Source organism: Halichoeres trimaculatus, unplaced genomic scaffold (assembly GCF_033239565.1).
Source record: "Halichoeres trimaculatus isolate MK-OKI-2021-1 unplaced genomic scaffold, fHalTri1.1 fHalTri1_scaffold_6, whole genome shotgun sequence".
NCBI classification, from domain to species: Eukaryota; Metazoa; Chordata; class Actinopteri; order Labriformes; family Labridae; genus Halichoeres; species Halichoeres trimaculatus.
In genome coordinates, this window is record NW_027437184.1 from 3872282 (window position 1) to 3885529 (window position 13248).

At 37.4% G+C, this 13248-nt stretch overlaps 1 protein-coding gene across 4 annotated transcripts in view; it reads right to left on the reverse strand.

The window, feature by feature from the left end:
* Nucleotides 1-13248, reverse strand: part of LOC141791930 (glutamate receptor 4) — a 220000-nt gene that overhangs the window by 98784 nt on the left and 107968 nt on the right. For all 4 annotated transcript variants that reach the window (XR_012598340.1, XR_012598339.1, XM_074672644.1 and 1 more), the window contains exon 3: nucleotides 9833-10072. Coding sequence is in view for 2 of the 4 variants with exons in the window: in XM_074672644.1 (XP_074528745.1) it covers nucleotides 9833-10072 (240 nt within the window). In the remaining 2 variants the exon portion in view is untranslated. The remainder of the gene's footprint in view (nucleotides 1-9832; nucleotides 10073-13248) is intronic.

The following is a 13248-nucleotide window of genomic DNA, read 5'->3' on the forward strand; positions in this document are numbered from 1 at the left end:
CTCAAAACATCATAGGCCTAATAATAAAGGTTTGTCATTTTTATGTGATCTAATTTAGTATTTAAACAAAGTGGGTACTGAAGACATTGGTAAAATTAGATAACAAATATCGAACTATCAACTGCGTATTGGGAAATGGAATTATTAATTATCAGAGGAAACAATAAAGCTAACTTCTGTTTTCAGGAACTAAGCAGCTATTTATCACCTGCTTCTCTGGAAATAGCAGAAACGTTGGGATAAGTCCATAAACATTTTGTGGTGGGTTGTGATTTAATTTCAGATAAATTAGTTGAGTAAATACAAAAAAAAAAACTTGAATAATCCCCTTGCTTCCTCTCCACCGTGCTATCATTTGCTTAAGCTTTCTTTACTGCTCTCTTCTCCTTACACTCTTAATTCCTCTCCCTCTCAATTTCTTTCTCTTGCCCCCTTGCTTCCTCTCCTTCTTTCTTTCCTCTCCTTGCTCCTAAGCTTTCTGTTCCTCTTGCTAGATTTTCCTTGTCCTTCAGCTTCCTTTCTTTCTTGACTACTTTTTCCTTGTTTCAGTTCCTTTCCTTTCCTTTCCTTTCCTTTCCTTTCCTTTCCTTTCCTTAATTTCCCTTCCCTTTCTTTCTTTTCCTTACCCTTAAGCTTCCCTTCTCTCTTTCTTTCCTTCCCTTGCTCCTAAGCTTCATTTCCTTTTTTGACAACCCTTTCCTTTCCTTTCCTTTTCCTTGTTCTTAAGCTTCCTTTTCTGTCTTGACTACTTTTTCCTTGCTTCAGTTCCTTTCCTTTCCTTTCCTTTCCTTTCCTTTCCTTTCCTTTCCTTTCCTTTCCTTTCCTTTCCTTTCCTTTCCTTAATTTTCCTTCCCTTTCTTTCTTTTCTTTACCCTCAAGCTTCCTTTCTCGCTTTCTTTCCTTCCCTTGCCCCTTAGCTTCTTTTCCTTTTTTGACAACCTTTCACTTGCCTCACTTCCTTTCCTATCCTTTCTTTTCCCTTCCTTTCCCTTCCTTTCCTTTCCTTTCCTTTCCTTTCCTTTCCTTTCCTTTCCTTTCCTTTCCTTTCCTTAATTTTCCTTTCCTTTCTTTCTTTTCCTTGTTCTTAAGCTTCCTTTCCCTCTTTTCTTTTCTTTCCTTGCTCTTTTGCTCCTCTTGTCCTTTGACTTATTCTCTTGTCTTCTTCCTTTCTTTTTGTTTCCCTTTTCTTTTGCTCCATTTTTCCTTACCCTCTTGCCTTCTTTCTTTTCCTCTTGCTTTCCTTCCTTTGTCTCTGCTTTTTCTTTCCTTTACTTTCGAGACTGATAAACACTTTTTCTTATCCAAACGATCTTTCATGCATTGATTTTTCTGTCTGAGTGTGTTTATGTGAATTTTTTTGCGTGTCCATAGGAAACTAGAAAAAACTTTAAAAAAAAAACAGTTACCGACCACTTGTGAGTAGTGACAATCAATTTGGACATTATTTTAAAGAAGTTATGTGCTAATTTTTATGAAATAAGAAAAACCTTTGTCTAATTATTCCCTAAGGGTGATTAAAATTTGCGGACCTGAAAAGTAAAGTGTTACTTTTGTTTCTTTAAAAGCCCAGATCTGTTCATGGCTTTGTATAATAATCACAGCCAAACTGAAGATAGAAAATCAAACTGCTATAAATGATGAAGGATGTGCTGGAGGGAGCTGAAAACTGCTGACCTAAAGATCAGATCATTTACAACATGAGTCTGAAGATGTTTTATTACAGACTAAATGAAACAAGTTTATACGAACTGCTGTGAAATAACATCAAAGTACTTTGATAAAAACATCTCATCTGAGCTCTGCAGAACTGACTGAAACATCCTCGGGTCATTAGTGTGTTTTGTTGAACAGCTGCTGGCAGCAGAGCCCACAGAGAGCCCACAGTCATGTGTTTCATTTCTCAAGTGTTACATCTTCAACATCAGACTCCTGACAGCCAGAGAGTTTCCCACCTTTAAGATGACAACAGCTTCGACAGAGAGGCAGAGCTCCCAACATCAGCCTTCAGTCAGATGAAATACGCTGCTGACTGATTTCAGCACCACGGACAGAGATATCAGCACGGAGTGACACTTCAAAGGAAGTCCAACCGCAGCAAATCCAGCAAACACAGCAGAAACAGAAAAAACAGGACGCTCATATGTATCTTACAGCAATAGAGACAAGACTGCTGTAATTGCAACTTTTTTTTTCTACTGCAACTTTATTTGAACATTTAAAGAAGTATAGAATGCAGAGCAAACATACTTGTTAAAGGTGGCAGAGAGGATAAAACTCAACATGAAATCTGAATTTTTCTTAAAAGTATTTAAGATTAAAATTCTGTTTTATTACTGCTTATTATCATAATTAATTAATTGAGGTTTTTTTATTTATTTATTTCATTTTATTTATCAATTTATTAATTTTTAAATGATATGCATGCATTTAAACCTGAATGGTAAAATATTTACTGATACAGGTTAACTCTTGGAGTACATTTTCAAAATTGTGGTATAAATAATAAGAAAATATTTGAATTATCATTATATTTATTGATATAATTATGAAAATTATTTATTTATTTATTTATTGAAATTGTGGTTTTTTTTCTAATTTAATTGTTTTTTTAATTATATGCATGCAATTTAACCTAAGTGGAAAAAATATATTTTTACTGATACAGGTTAACTCTTAGAGTACACTTTCAAAAATTTGGTTAAAATAAAATAATAATAATAATAATAACAATAATATTAATAATAATAATTGTAATAATAATTGTGTTTTTTTCTTACTTATTCATTTTTTATGTATTATATGCATGCATTTAAACTTAAATTGAAAAATATTTTTCTACTAATACAGGTTCACTCTTGGAGTATACTTTCAAAAGTTTGGCTAAAATTATAAAAAAATATATAATAATAATAATAATAATAATAATAATAATAATAATAATAATAATAATAATAATAATAATAATAATAATTATTATTATTATTATTATTATTATTATTATTATTATTATTATTATTTTAATTTAATCTTTTTTAAAGTTATAATTATGCACATGAGTGGAAAAAATATTTATTTACTGATTTAGCCTCACTTTTGGTCTACGCTTAAAAAAAAACGTTTAAAAATAAAAAGAAAATCATCTGAATTACTTGATTTACTGACTGTTCTATGGAAAAAAAACAAATACACAAATAAATGACTGAATAAATAAATAAATATATAAAATATATATTATATCATTTAGGTAAAGTCAAACTCAGTAATGATAGGTTGCAACAGTCAAGGTTAGAGGAATTAACAGTTAAGCACACAGAGCTTGTTTTGCGAATAAAAAAAAACAGAAAGACAGAAAGGTTAGATTCATATTTATATGAAAAAAGAAGAAGAAATTAAAGACAGTTAAAATAAGTTATTCATTATTTGCACTGTGTTTAATGTTTGTGGTTTAGTGAAATGAGGATCAGGGTGGGTCTCCTTGTTCCTCAGGGTCTAACAGCTCCATGTTTACTGTGTGGTGTAATGAGCACTTTAAAGCAGACAGACTGTGGAGGACACTGTAGGAGCAAGGACGGGATAAATGGTTATAGTGTTTTTAACTCTGGCTCTCTGCCATCAGACCCAGACTATTTATTTACCTTACAAACTCTTCACCTCAATGAACATCTTCATTCCAGCTCCACGGCTACCCGGAGCCTCTCTGCCTCATGAGCGACAAGCTAAGGTTAATGTCAGGAAGTTGTGTTTTACAAAGTCAGCCAATAACCTTCTCTCCATCCATTAAGGCACAGGCAAGGAGACACGGGGAGGATTATCGCTCCACAATATAAGATTGGACATGCTGCGGAGGTCTGATGGGGAGAGCAGCCAAGGACTGGCCTCAGCAGGAGGTCACGCCAAGGACAGCTGTGCTCAGACCGAGAGGGAGAATTAAACAAAAGGAGTGAGCTTAAACCAGCACAAGTCGGACGCAAAGAAATATTAAAGCAGCAAAAACTGCCAATCAAACGATGATCCCCTCAGCGCTCCTTCCTCCTGAGAATTGTAAAGCTGCCGACCTTAAACTCCCGCTTTAAACTACTTTTAGTCTGAGTCAAGATTCCCAATGAAAGAGCCGTGTTCCTGTTCCCTCTGTGGAGTAAAGGGCAACATGTTCGACACACCTTCAGAGTGTTTCTGCAGAGTTTTACTCATCCATCACTCATCCATCTCCTGGAACAGATGCGCTTGTACTTTTACAAAATCTATCACTGCACATCAACTTTGACAGGCCAGCATGTGTCACACGTCAACGCTCCATCTCCTCGTTTTGATTTTTTCATTTCTCTTCTCCTCCTGCTTTTTTTTTAATGCCGTGAACCTGTTCTGTTATAGGAGGTCAGTGAAGGAGCCCGTTAGTTTCAGGATCATGTTAGAGCTGACGTTTCTGAGCTCTTCTTTAACGCCACAGAGACAGTCGTCGTTTTCTTTCTTTGTTAGGATTTGATTGGCAGACCAGACGGATCATTAAGAGTCTGGGAATGGAAATGATTTCCACTGACCCTTTTAAATGTAAGGCAGGAGACAGAAGTGATGACATGTGACACCATGAGGTCGTCCGTGCTGCTGCAGACTGAAGGCGGGTCATGAGGGTTTAGCTTATTTTGAAAATCTTTTACAGAAGTTGTTTTCAGCCTCTTTTTTTGGTCAGAGGAAAAACAAAAACACAATTTCTGAGACAGTTTCATTGGAAAAAAACAAAGACTCATCTTAAGTTGCACATTAGATAGTTTCATCAAATGATTTAGTGCTAACTTTGCACCCTAAACTAAGACACTGTACGGGGCATGTGAAACACACCATTAATCTTTTTTGTAAAGCAAGCTGAGACAAATTTTGTCATTAGATCTGTATGAACTTTAACTGATTGATGAAGAGCAGAGTGCGTAGAAGAATAATGAAAAGTGAAAGTAATAATACATAACCTCACTGCTTTGCGTTTGGTAAAAAAGTGTCTCAAACAAAAGCCGTGTTTCCACCAAACAGTCCGGTTCAGTTCAGTACAGTACGGCTCGGTTTGGTACAGTTAAGCCTGATCCCGTTTGCGTTTCCACAGCAAACTGCGCCCTCTCGTGGTAAGCGGCGTGTAAGCCAGATGCCGAAAGCTGCAGCTGTTAAACAATAGCGTGATGCTGCAGCAGCGTGATACAGTTTACCCCGCTAATAAATCCAACGAAGAAGAAAAATGTGACACAGTAAACAAAGAGCATAGATGAAGACATGCAGCATTTCATCCTCTCTGTGATTGTCATGTAGCTCTTTGATACAAAGAACAATCAAGCTTTGTTTCAGAGAAGTCTGTGTGCTGCCAGGAGAAATGAAGCTGCTGTTTTGACCAATCAACGGTCTGCAGTGTTGTAGCTCCACCTTCTAAGAGCAGATCGGTTCACTCTGGCACCCATACGGAAGAGTCCCAAAAAGTGGGACGGCTCGTCTCGGTTATTTGGGGATCTGTCCCAGGATAAGTCAGTGGAAATGCCTCACAAAATGCGCGCCGTACCCAGACGAACCCAAGCGGTCTAAGATCAGCTCTCCATAAGGATGGATACTGAGTTAAATACTTTTATAGGTACTGACCAAATTCTGTCAAATGACTGGGTGCCGATTCACATAAAACCAAAAGGTACCATGATTAGGGACCTAAATGTATCGTTGTGACTGTGAGGGAGTGGAAGAGTAGGAGATTTTCAATGCTTTTACTGAATGGCTTTTATTCCGTTGGTAGGCGCTGCCCAAGTAGCTGCCTGTTACAGCAGCTTTCTCGTCTTTGTCCGTTTCTTGTAATTTTTTTTCGTCTCTTTTTCGTAATCTTTGTGTTTGGAGTGGATCATCACTCTGTATGGTTCATTGTTGGTCATAAACACCAAACTTTTTGTGGCTTCAGTGATATTTTTACTACTTTTCTCCTGTTTGTCTGGAGATCCTACATGTATCCATGGCTGCATTGTTTACATGTGAACTCAGCTGTTAGCAGCCTGTAGCATGTCAATGCTAACTAGTGTAGGGCTTGATGATTTCCCTCAAGGTGAGGAGAAGGAGGTGAGGACGACGTGCTGGTTCTAGGGTGTGAGCTAAGAAATGACGACATGGACCTGTCCTTCCATCCATCGTTGTTGGGAACGTGGGATCTATCTCTGGTGGGATGGACGAGCTAGCCGTGCTAACCCAGCGGCAGAGGGGCTGCCGGAGGGCAGAGTGGCATCGTGCTGTTCACAGACGTGGCTGACGGAGCTGACATCGGACGCCGGCGCCACATTGGAGGAGCTTCACCTGCTGTGAACAGACAGGATCCAGGAGACAGAGACTGAACAGACTGCTGAAGAAGCTCAGTCCTGGACCCTGTGGAGTTGGAGGCTGGCTGGGCTGGAGAGTGGTGGACGAGTGGTGGACGGGAAGTCGTCATCTGTTTTCTTATGGAGCTTTTTGCACTTTCTATACTCTTTCTTACTTTTGTTTTCTTAAATGCTGCTGTGACTCCTGAATTTCCCCTCGGGGATAAATGAAGTATTTTCTATTCTTTTCTCTATTCTATGCTTGACATTAAAAAATATATATTTTATTATTAAACAAACTGATATCTTTTACCACATAAACACAAAAAAGTACAGAAAATTGGTACTATTGAGTACCAACTGTTGGCATCAGTATTATTTCAATTGTGAAAGGTCCCCATCCCTAGCTCTCCATTCATTTGCTTCCAAAACAAGAGCACGCCTTAGTCAGAGTCACGCCTTCACGACAGTGGGTGATGATGCTCATGGAAACGGAAAAACACTGATTCCAGGTGAAGGTGATAAACAACAAACTCGCTAAAACGAGTGACTACAAGAATCTAAGAGAAGTTGTTTTTATTTTGATGCAATATTTAGAGACTGTTCTTTTTTTCCTTTAATTTTATTGTCTGTTTAAACAAGTTGGTCCCACTGAGATTAAAAACCAAAGGAGACTCGGCCAAGACCTGCAGCAGCAAAAGCCCAAAGTTACAGACAGAAAAATGGCTGCGTGCCTTAGTGGAGTGCTGACATGAGATAATTTGTAGTAAGAGGTTTGTAGTTTGTATTTGATTTAGTCTTTCTACAAAATAATTATATCATCATAGAAAAAAAAACTGTGTCATGTTTTTTTGGCTGTCTGGTTTCTGTTTTTAGAGCCATTCAGAAGTCTGTGCACCATCTGCCCAAATCCAGGCGGATGCACCAAAACGCTGATCTAGGATCAGTTGCAGCACCGGGAAGAGGCTCAAAGCAATCTAAAAGTCAAGTTGTGTGTCCTCTGCTTGTGCGCCTCACAGCGAGGACCCTCTGTTGTGCTTTTTGAGAACACTTGATCAGATACTCGTGGTTTTTTGTGGAGAAGAGAGGAGGCTTTTTACTCAGCCGAGCGTGTTCGACCTGAGATAAGAGGCAGGGAATGAGTCGTCGTGAGGGGAGGCCATCCTGATACGCTTCTCACTCTGTAGCTCGCGTCTGCTACACACACTCAATGTGGCCCCCACAGACACACACACACACACACACACACACACAGAGGCAGAATGAAACTCCTGACTAGCTAGTGGAAAATATATGAGAGCAAGATGTGGAGATGTGATCCAAGCAGCAGCCCATATCCATTCTGTCTTATAATGGAAATGTGACACGGAGGGTTGAATAAGTACAAACCTATTGACTGTGAGAGTGTGTGAGGAGAGGAGGGGGCAGAGATCGGGTCGAGGGCAGAAAAAAAGACGAGAAACCCCCAAAAAGAAAAACAGAGAGACCGGGAGTGACAAGATGAAGAAATTCAACGTCCACAGACTGAGGAGGAGAATTGAGCCAGAAACAGAGGAAAGGAGGAAAGCTCCAACACCGCCGCTCCTCTGACTGCAGCTGCACAAAGATATCGATCGCTCGGTGGCCCCGAGACATGTACCAACAAAACAGCCATTATTTTAGAGCCAGATCCATTCTCACCTCAGTGTGTGCCACAGCAGGGACACGAGGGCAGAAACACACCTCATATAGCTGCTGTACGTCACAGCTGTGTGTTCTGGAAATAAACATGTGTCCCTCCAGAGCAGGGGTCTGCAACCTTTACTTTCATTAGAGCCATGTAGCCTCAACTCAGCTTGATTAAAGACATTATGAGCAGCAAAAACGACTTTACCTTCACAATAAAAATTCAATACAAAACTAAAATCAAGTAAAAAATCATTTAAACAAGAAGTAATTATTAAACTTGTAAAACTGTACATGTGAAAACTTTTTTTGTATATATTAAATAAATTTTCAAGATTTTCAAAAATGTGTGTAAAAAAAAAAACAAAAAAAAGAAGAAAATGCACAATTTTTTTGAATGTAAAAAATGGCGAAAATTTCAAAATTGCAACAATTTTTGAAGTGCAAAAAATTTGCAAAAATTACACAAGATCAAAAGTCAAAATTTGAATTTTTAAAATTTCAAAAGTTTGTTTAAGTTTGAAACAATTTTGAACAGATTAAAATTTGCCACAAAAATGGCACACTTTTTTGAAATGTAAAAAAATGGCTAAAATTACAAAATTGCAAAAAATTTAAAGGTGCCAAAAATGTGCAAAAACTGCACAAAAACAAAGTAAAAAAATTGCATTTTTTATTTAAAAAGTTTGTCAAATTGTGAAACAATTTACAGCATGTTTAAATTTTGCAACAAAAATGGCATCATTTTTTTAAAAGTAAATAAGGGCTAAAATTTCATAATTGCAACAATTTTTGAAGCATGAAAAATTTGCCAAAAAAAAACAAGGTCCAAATCAAAAATTTGATTTTTTTTTTTATTTCAAAAGTTTGTCAAAATGTGAAACAATTTTGAATTATTTAAATTTTGCAACAAAAATGGCACCAATTTTTTGAAAGTTAAAAATGGCTAAAGTTTGATAGTTGCAACAATTTTTGAAGTGCGAAAAATTTGCGAAAATTACACAAGATCAAAATCAAAAATTTTCTTTTTTGTTATTTTAAAGGTTTGTAAAAAATTGAAACAATTTTGAACTGATCAAATTTTGCAACAAAAATGGTACACTTTTTTGAAATGTAAAAATTGGCTAAAATTCCAAAATTGCAACAATTTTTGAGGTGCCAAAAATTTGCAAAAACTGTACAAAAACAAAATAAAATTAGCATTTTTTTAATTTCCAAAGTTTGTAAAAAATGTGAAACAATTTTGAAATGTTTAAATTTAACAACAAAAACTTTAAAAAAAAAGCTAAATATCAAAATGTTTGAAGGAAAACTTGAATTTGATAATATATATCAATAATGTTGCCCAACTCATCATTTTTTATTTTATTTTTTGGTTGCTAATGTCTTACCACATATCTAGCATGTATATTTAGCCAGCACGTTGTCAGTTAAATGAATGGATCCACACAGAATTAAAATCAGTATTTTCTTCCAGATGAGTCTTTTTGTAGATGTAGTTATCTTCCCAGGGCTGTAAAACTTGAGGTTAGCCACAGGTGCATGGAAAGTTGGTGGGCTGTTGATGTTGTAGGAGGTGGTGTAGAGCGGTGGCAGGCTTTATTGACAGATGGGATGAAGATTTGGTTCAACTAAATGTTAACGTAGGATTTTATCGCCTTACTGTCTTTAATCATCAATACCCTCTGTATGAAAAGTTGAAATTCTTCAATTTAATACTATTTTTTAAAGCCACAAGGAGTCAGAGAGCCACATGAGGCTTCAGAGCTGCAGGTTGAAGACCCTTGTTCCAGAGGGAACAAAGTTAAAAATGGCGCCAATGGGGCGACAGGTCCAATGTTTCTTTGTGCATCACTCACCTCGGTCCGTGTCGTACAAGAAGACGAACTTGTTCCAGTCGTAGTGGTCGAGCAGGGACAGCAGAGCCCCCCGGATGGACGGCCGGAGCTGCAGCGTGAACTGGCTCTCGCCCTCGGTGGGGAAGCTGGGCGTGATGAGGGAGATGTGCAGGGCGCTGCAGAAGGACGTCAACGTGTGGACTGAGCGCTTGTCGTACAGGCCGAAGATGGCGAAGACACCGCGGGAGTACTGGGAGCAAACTGAGGGCGAAAAAACAAAACAAAAGCAGATTAGTACATGAAATCAAACAAAGCCAATGTTTCAGGATCTCTGTTTTGGTCACACTGAAAGTCACGGTTTCATGGACTTCAGACACAAACTGGTGCAAATATGCTTATTTATGCTTTAAAATCAGCTTTGTCAGCTTAGCATGTTTGTGGTTTCTTCAACCTCTAGTGGAATCTTGAAGAACTGCAGTTTTTTGTGCTTTTTCATGGGCTTCTTTTTTCACAGCTGTGGGCTGCCGTTCAGTTTTTACCTTCAAAAGCAGAACACAGTCTGGTACCTTGCACGGTTGTCATACACATTTTTCCCACACGACAGACAGAAAAACACAATAATTTAAAAGTACTGTTGTTATTTTATGTCTCCTCTAACTTTTGAGAAAACACACTCCTCTAAATTCTAAAAAAAAAGGCCCTGAAAGGTCAAGGTCACATCAAGATATCCTCAAAGATCAAATTTAGTTACTCTGATTTCTTGAGATGATGGGATCATTTTTTTAATTTAATCACTCTGTGAAGTTTTCAAGGAAACAAGAAAATGTGGCCAAGATCGTGAGAAAACAGCTGAAATTAATTAAAAAATCTCAAAAAGAAAAAAAGAAAAGAAAGGAAAAGAAAAGAAAAGGGAAAAAAACCTACAACTTTCTAGTTCCCAGCTAACTCTAAAGAAAATGTATTCTCATCTAAATTCTACAAAAGCCCTGAAAGGTCATGATCGAGAACATTTTTTTTATTTTTTATTTTTCAGATTTTTTTGGTATAACGAGATGAAACTTTTTTTTTTGAGAGATAACAAGATAATTTTTCTCATTAGTTAAAGAAAATAAAATGATAGAAATTATCATGTGATCTTGAAAATGCAGGTTGTCTCTAGAGATTATGAGGAAACGCGTCAACATCCAGTGAAAACACTTGACAGTAATTTGATAGTTTAAGGAAATGTAAATAGTAAATAATAAAATAATTATTAATAATAAGAAAATAATGACAAAAATATATAAATGATAAAAAAAATGTAAATAGTTTTTTTTTCACATCTTAATCTGGTTTAAGTACTTTCTGCTACTTTATTGCTATCTTTTTATCACTTATTTTATTTTATGACCCCATTACATCTAGCTTTCCAACTGCTCTATTATATGAAGAGCGATTGCAATACCAAATGTTCCCCCAGGATCAAGAAAGTATTTCTGATTCGGATGACAGACGATAAAATGTATTTAATTGTATAAACTTCTAAGGGCTCAACTGAAATTTGAGAAATCATATGCTCCTCTAAATTCAACAAAAGTCCTAAAAAGCTAGGATTGATCATATTTTGGTTTCTCATATTTTTTTGAGATAAAGAGATAAATCTTGCTCTCTTGAGGCCACAGGAAAATGTTTTTTTTTTTTTTTTGTATTTTGATTTATTTATTTGTTTATTTTATTTTGAAAATGAACTTCCTGAAGATAAAAAGAGACATTTTTTTTGTTTTTGAGAAATAAAGATTTGTATCTTGAGAAAACAGAAAACTAAAAAGTTAATTTGTTGAGAAAAATAAAAATAAATAAAATAAAAATAAATAAAATAAAATAAAATAAAATGTTTTTTGTAATGGCCTTTTAGGGCTTCCGTAACAAAACACTTTGCTAAAGACGGAGAAAAACCTTAATGGAGCATTGACATTTAAGAGATGTTTATAGTAAATAGGATTTATAAGCACTAAGTTGTTTGATTTGCTGTTTACAAAGTAAATAACGGGGCTGTTTTAAATATAGTGAGGAAAATAACTATTTGCTCTGACCGGCCTCTGCAACCTCAACAAACATTTGATTTGACTTAAATCTACGCCTCCAAACCAAACATGTTGATTGTTTGTTCGTCTCTAAATTTATCACTGATTTTGCTGATGATAACTTTGTTGGAGTAAAACATGAGCGCACAAATCAGGGGCTGGTCTCCAGACAGACAAATCTCCTCTGTAATTGACTCTTCACTTTGCATAAACAGAAGGAGCGCTAAGTGGCTAGCCCGGGTGGTAGCCGCCATCATATTTTACACTTATTCACCTGAAGAGATGATGAAGGTAACGACGGCGCCGGCTGTTCTGAATGACTATTGATTGCTGCGAAACGCGGTGCAAAAAAATCACCACGGCGGTGAGCGCTTAGCAGACAAAATAACAAACCATTATCCTGCTGATTACCACTTTAAGTCCTTTAAGAGGAACGCTCAACGCCGTAAACACAGATCAAAAGTAAACACATCTGTTTCCTTTGACACTTTCATCTCAAACTCCTCACAAACAGCAACATTTCCCCGCAGCGAGCTGAATTATTCTCCTCGCCGCTGTGTGGATTTATTCCCCTCTGTTAACACGACGCATCGCATCCAAACTGCACCGCTTCATGACATCAAAACTGCTCAAACTCAACCTTCGTCTGTCGTGTTTCATCGCCCAGACTTTGAATTAAAGGGAAACTTTGTATTTCCGTAAAATCTACACCATTTGTTCCCCACACACACACACACACACACACACGCGCAGTGAGTGTTTGTGCTTTAGGAGATCTCCTCATTATGGAAAAGGTTGGCTCTCTACTACAGAAACAGCCATAATTGCCCATTTTTTACACTCACGCAGAACAACAAGAGAGAAGAAAAGATAATGAGCGTCCTCTGCCAGTTTCCGGGTACGAGGAGAGTCGGAGCGGGCCTGAAGATGTGGCTCTTGTTAAAGGAAAACGGGGGGTGGGGAAGCAAACAAAAGAGCTGCTTTACTGACAAACCCGATGTTTCCACGCAGAGTGCACTACGACTCCACTGTACAGACTCAGAGAGAGGGTCTGCGTCTCTCCTGATCCGCCTGCAGCTCCCTCTCCCTCAGAGACAAACAAGACAACAGACGAAAGAGAAGAAAAGAGCGGGAAGCTTCTCCTGTTCACACAATTAAGGTACATGTAGGTGCAGGAAGTAGCCAGGAGAAACACGGAGTGTCGAGACTCTGCTGTGAGGAGAGGAGAGGGTTTTAATAACACAGCTTTTATCTGCTTCTCCCTCACATCCACAGGCGGGTAATGCTCCTACGACCGTTAAAGAAACGCACTCAGATCTTAACCACACGTTACTGCTCTGCTCTGCAGCTAACAGGATGCAGCTTTTAGCCGCT